Source organism: Myotis brandtii, unplaced genomic scaffold, assembly GCF_000412655.1.
Source record: "Myotis brandtii unplaced genomic scaffold, ASM41265v1 scaffold140, whole genome shotgun sequence".
Taxonomy (NCBI): Eukaryota; Metazoa; Chordata; class Mammalia; order Chiroptera; family Vespertilionidae; genus Myotis; species Myotis brandtii.
The window spans coordinates 972,462-978,821 of record NW_005355000.1 but is presented as its reverse complement, the minus strand read 5'-3'; the positions used below and the strand labels follow the sequence as shown (position 1 = coordinate 978,821).

The window sequence follows — 6,360 nt, the reverse complement described above, 5'->3', positions numbered from 1 at the left end:
CCCTACGACGTGGAGATCCGGCGCGGGGACAGCGAGGGCTTCGGCTTCGTCATCGTGTCGTCCGTGAGCCGGCCCGAGGCGGGCACGACCTTCGGTGAGTGGCAGTGCCCTTTCCAGGGTTTGCGAGGCGCCAGGCAGGCCGGTCAATATCTCATTAGCCGAAACGCCTCCCTGCTCTTCGCTGCAGGTGATTAAAGTCTTAATTGGGATGCAGTTTGTTTGGTAGCGTTTCCCTCCTGAAGGTTGGGGGTTTTTAACCGTTCAGCTTCCATTCTGAATGCGTGTTCACACACGCACCCCTAAGCATGCTGACATCTGCACGCAATGCGCAGAGCAACCCCTTGATGTCGAGAAATTCTCGCCGGGGAAATAGTAGCATCTGAAGGTCTAGGAGTTTTTTAAGGAGCATATGGCTGTAAAAATGCTCAGGAAGTAGAGGTGTAAGAAGTAAAAATATTACATGAAATGCCCTTTCCACCTGATCTGTGTCCTTTCTCTACTCTGTCCCCATCTAAAATGTTTCAATTTTAAGTAAATTTTGCTTTTGCCTGATTAACAATCTAATTAAAACCTGAGAGTCATGTGTCTTCCTTGCCCTTGAATTCTAGCAGGAGTGAGTTTCCCGTCTAGCCCAGGTGTGGGGGTTTCAGCAGAGTATTTTCACCCTCAGAAGGTTACCTCTCAGCAGACAAATAGGAAGCCAGCGGATTCCAGGAACTAGTAATCTATGAATCTGTTTCCGATTGAATGGATTATAAGTATGTGCTCCAAGAATGATCCCCCTTCTTCATTGGATAAAGTAATTTGTTATTCCCCACGCACATTTGCCGATGAATATAGAATGTGATGGGAGGCAGGAGGGCTGTGCAGGCTTTGAAATGTACCTCAGCTCTGTCCCCAAACGCCTCACCCACAAGGAGTCTGAGGACCTTGCTGGCTAAGATCAGCGAGGTGGTCCATCCCTTTAGCTTCCTGCATCTGAGGAACCCCCTTGCCTCCATGTAGTCTCTGCCCTTTCCGTCCTGTTAAAGCCGGTCTCCCTAAGGTTTGGCCACAAGGAGACAGTCAGCAGGTCTGTGCATGTGTGGCTGCAGTAACAAGCACCCATTACTAACAGTGCTTTTGTGAGCTACTTTAATAATCCATATCATGGATGGGTGACATGACATCAAGGCATGTTTTTTGTTTTTAAAATTAGTTTTGGAGACTTTGCTGCTTAATTTAAAAATAAGAAGAAAGGCAGGGGAGTGAGAACTCCCAAGTTATTTTCTTCAGATCCCTATCTTGACTGTCCCCATGCACCCTCTGGTGTTCTCAGGATTTCAGAATTGTTTCACTTTCTAGAAAGAAGTAGCAGATATGTCCAGTGGGAGGCTATGTGTTAATGAATATAGACTGTCTTCACTCACAATTGGTCTTTGATTGTTTTCCTCTGGTTCTTGCAATGAATGTATTAAACTGTCCCTAATACTTTGCATGACACTTCTGTTCTGAGCTACGCAGAGCTTTCCTCACACCTGCTGTTTGATACCTTTCCCATGCGAGTTGTCCTTAGAGATGGGCAAAACTTAACCAAGACCTTGAATTAAGTGTGGAAGCTTTCCACCACATCTGCCTGTGGTATCCAAAAAAACTGTTTAACTTCCTTTTAAAAAATTCTTTCGCCATAATGTTACATCCAATAAAACAAACTCGGGCAAATATTCTGAAATTCAAAGGACTTGCAGCTCCTTTCCCCACATATTTTATCCTCAAGGTCCCAATGATGCTGGGAGAGCCTACTCAGTTTCGGTGTCTCCCATGCTCCTTTTGTCACCCTTTCCAAAAGGTGGCTCAACTGCTTACCTGTCTTCAGAGTCCCCAGAAAGACAAATTCCCAAAATAGGTGAATGTGCATAAGAAACACTGAAACTAAATATACGATTAGCTGAAAACTCTGTGTCAGGCTTCAAAGCCAATTTCCCACCTCTCTCTAGAAGTTAGCAATACTCTTGGTTGAGACATGGAATCCCTCAAAGTGCACAATAAACCTTCCTCTTCAAATGCACTCTTTCTGGTTTTTCATGTTGCAAACGAGTAGTAGCTGACGAGAAGAGAGGAAATGATTGAAGAAACAGGGTGAGGAATGGTTTGAACCTAGCTTTGTGTGGGTCACCGTCCTCAGCCTGAGTAGGTACTAGGTCAGTGATGGCGAACCTATGACATGCAAACTCATTTTTTTGGTTGATTTTTCTTTGTTAAATGGCATTTAAATATATAAAATAAATATCAAAAATATAAGTCTTTGTTTTACTATGGTTGCAAATATCAAAAAATTTCTGTATGTGACACGGCACCAGAGTTAAGTTAGGGTTTTTCAAAATGCTGACACGCCGAGCTCAAAAGGTTCGCCATCAGTGTACTAGGTCTTCATAGTTCCTTGTGGGGGGTTTTGTGAGGATGGAGGAGGATTTCAGAACTCATGAGCCATTGGGCCCTACCCCGAAAACACGAGATAGGATGCTTGAGCAAAGGTCATGAAAGCAAAAATAGATGTCAAGGTTGGGGGCTGTCTTGGATCATCTCTTGCTTTTCTAAAGCTTTCGCCATTCTGGAGAGAAGGCAGGAAGTTGAAGTGTTTGTCCAGTAGGCATTCTCAGATTGGATCTTTGGTGCTAGCAGATCTCATGCCTCACCAGACTCCCAGTGATTATTCTTCTAAATAGAGAAAGAACAAAACATTGGCAGAAGCTTAAAGAACAGCTGGCAAAGTGGCGTGGCGTGCACACAGAATGTGTAGAATCACCCTTCCCAGCCCTGGGGTCACATGTGAAGTCCCACAGTCAGTCCACGGCAAGTTATTTGGGGGGCTCTTGAGAATCTTTGAAGTTGTGAAATACCCCAAGTTTTATAATTGATGTAAGGAGGGGAGCGGGGATTTCCCCCTCATTTTGAATCAGGAAACGACTGCAGGTCAGGGCAGTGGCTTCTCCCACAGATGCCCTGAATGTTGCCAATGTTTTGACCATCGGCGCAGAGCTCTCCTTTAATAACATTTGCTTAATGCTTTAATGAATTAACACTTAACCTTCTCTTTCCCTTTTCAACCCTTTTTCTCCTCCCTGTACTATATTCCCACGTAACTTTAAAAAAAATTAAAACTCACTATCAAAGCAGGCAATGCATGTGTGGCTATGCCTCACAAAATAGGTCGGATTATTGAGGGGAGCCCTGCTGACCGATGTGGCAAGCTGAAAGTAGGAGACCGGATCTTGGCAGTAAATGGATGTTCCATCACCAACAAGTCCCATTCAGACATTGTCAACCTAATCAAGGAAGCGGGAAACACAGTTACCCTCCGCATCATTCCCGGGGATGGTAAAGTATACTATTGTGTCTCTATCTCTTTCTTTCTCTATCTCTGTCTCTCACCTCTGTGTCATTGGTGTTCATGTAATTGAATAGTGTTGATTTAGAGGCAGCCTTATCCATCCCTAACTGAACAGAGCCATCAAACAAATGTGAGCCATTGTTACTAAACCTTTACCTCCCCTTTACTTAATCCTCTAGCCCAGCGGTTCTCAACCTGTGGGTCGTGACCCCTTTGGGGGTTGAACGACCCTTTCACAGAGGTCGCCTAAGACCATCCTGCATATCAGATATTTACATTACGATTCATAACAGTAGCAACATTGCAGTTATGAAGTAGCAACGAAAATAATTTTATGGTTGGGTCGCAACATGAGGAACTGTATTTAAAGGGCCAGAAGGTTGAGAACCACTGCTCTAGCCCTTAATACCTACCTTGCTGCAGATATAAAAACATTGCAGAAAACCTTCAAGTTTTCCCAATTTATTTTGGTTTTGGTGCCCGTGTCTTTAAAACAATAGAATCATTTGAATACAGGTGGTAAAGGTCTCCTGATGTTCTATCTGGACATCACTGAGGATTTTTTTCAAACAATCACTAAATATATGTGTAATGTGGTGACATCACAGAGTCTACATAATGCCAGTGCAGAGCCAGGGGTGTCTTTTCAGAATAAGTGAATGTATCAAATGTTTTATTTCATTGGAAGAGTCTTAGGGTTTGTGCATCCTTGATTTGTTGCTAATTTTTACATGTGAATGAAGATATAATTAAATCTCTGTAATTTTTGTTTAATTGTAGGTTATATGTATATTAAGCTAGGCCCGTCCTTGTTTGTTTGGTTGGTTGGTTATATTCAAATCTTTGGTTCTTTTATGGCAGTGGTGATCCCCACCCCTTGCACCCCCCAACCCACCCCCACTCAGGGACATGTGGCACTGTCTGGAGTGAGTGCTAATGGCATATAATGGGTAAACCCAGGGATGCTTCTGAACATCTTACAGTGCACACCTCCCCCCACAATGAAAAGCTATCCAGCTAAAATAACAATACTCATTGTTATTCATATTTAATAAAAATGAAGCTGATACCTCACTAAGTATAGATTCATCTGAGAATTAAGTCCTATATATTGAATTTATTCTAAGCAGATTTGGCTCTTGGGAGAAAACTGATACCTGTCCCAAAATGTTCCAATCCTTTTTTTTTCCTCTTTTGCTATGCATGTGATAAAATAAAATATACAGGGTATCCCCAAAAATGTATGCAAACTTAACAGCTGATCGCTCAATTGATGTTTCTTTCTTTTCAGATTTAACCCATTGGAATTAATAATTATTCAAAGTGTATATACATTTTTGGGGATACCATGTATATTCTAAAAGTCAGCGAGTTCTTCTCAAGACGAAATGTGGTTTTATGGAGCTAGTGTCATAAAAATTCTATGCCACTGATGTGTAAAAGAAAATAATTAAAGTAGATTTTTATCTGAAGGTAATTCACCAAATGAATATTTGTATATATGAATTGTTAGAACGTGAGCTTTATCGTTTAAAATTCAAGTAGTATAGACTGTGCCTTTCAGAAAAAGTAAGTCCAAAATTGAACAGTAACACTAAAAATTGTTGGTTCCAAGACAAAGAATTTTCTCTGCACCAAAAATACCTCACCTGAAATGTGGAGGGAAAATTAGCTCCTTGAATGGTGGTGTGCTTCAGCCTGCCTCCCAGGCACAGTTAGGGGAGGAGCAGCTGGTCTGGAGTCAGTCCCCAGTCACCAGGCTGGGAAGCTGTTACAGTGTAGGAGAGTGACCACAGATGGTAAGACAGAGGTTCCTAATGGAAGGATGAAGGAAGCCAGAGAAATGAAGGAAGAAATGGTTGAGAGAGCCCAATGAGTATATAAATTCAGACACATGGACAAATTTCAAAAACTAATCCAAAAGAACTGGGCATAGGAATTGACTTGCTGGATCTATGTTAGTCAGTCGTAATGTAGAAATGAGGATGTCAAAAAAAGGAAGGAAAGAAAGCACTCCTTGAAGGAAGGGCTTAGCAAAAGAGTTTAAAATCAGGAAAGACAGAAATATGCAGAAACACCTTATACTGTGCACATACTAGGTGTTGACCTAATTTTTTTAAAGTACAATGAAAAATATTTTTGGAAAACCTGAACCAAAAAAATATAATGCAAGGTGAATTATCAATAACAGTTGTCAATAAAAAAAAACACTTTTTTCTAAACTTGAATACTTCAAAAGTATAAAATTCAGATAGAGTGTCTTGGTTAGAAGAAAGTAAGCATTGAAGTTGATACAATATAGTGAAGGGCTGATGCCCTGTGGAGGCTGTGATTTCATTGAAGACACTATAGGAATTTGTTGCCATGGTGATAAAACTCTCCATCAGTTACTCTGTAAGTTTTGGAGGCCAGGAGAAGGCAGTGGAATCCAGCAGAGGGTGGATTTGTGATACTCATCTTTTAACTGGGGCAAAAAAAAAAATCACTTTCTTGGAGATTACAGTTGAGGCAGGGGAGTTAGATTTCTGGGGAGATGCTGAAGCAATCCAGGAGGGTTTTGCAAACACCTAGAGGCAGAGAGTGAAATTCATGGTGGTTCCCTCTCTGTGAAAGTGTGTTGGCCATGGTAGGTGGTGGGGGAAGGGGGTGCTCTCTCTGTGTCAGGGACCGCTGGTCTCCTTCAGATCCTTCACTCTAATGCTTAATTCTTCAGGGAGCCCAAAGACAGTTTACTTCACGATCCTCGTGAGGTGACGGAAGTTCTTAATCAGTGTGGTTTCTTAAGCTCTGAGAAATCCCTCTTGTCCAGAGAACTGTTCTCAGAAACCCTAGGAGGCACTTGAGGAGGATGCATTCTTGGTTGGACAGTGCTTGGAACCCATTCTGAATCCACTCCTTTATCATACTTACATTGCCTAATTCTTTTTTCTTGTCATCATTCACCTTTATTTTTTTTCTCCAACCGCACTAGTTTTCCTCACTCTGTTTCT

The 6,360-nt window shown here is 41.9% G+C and overlaps 1 protein-coding gene across 1 annotated transcript in view; it reads left to right on the top strand.

Annotated features, from left to right (window-relative positions):
* Positions 1-6,360, top strand: part of MAGI1 (membrane associated guanylate kinase, WW and PDZ domain containing 1) — a 566,477-nt gene that overhangs the window by 550,113 nt on the left and 10,004 nt on the right. The window contains 2 exon segments of the mRNA XM_014535239.1: positions 2-94; positions 3,154-3,357. Of these exon segments, the coding sequence (XP_014390725.1) occupies positions 2-94; positions 3,154-3,357 (297 nt within the window).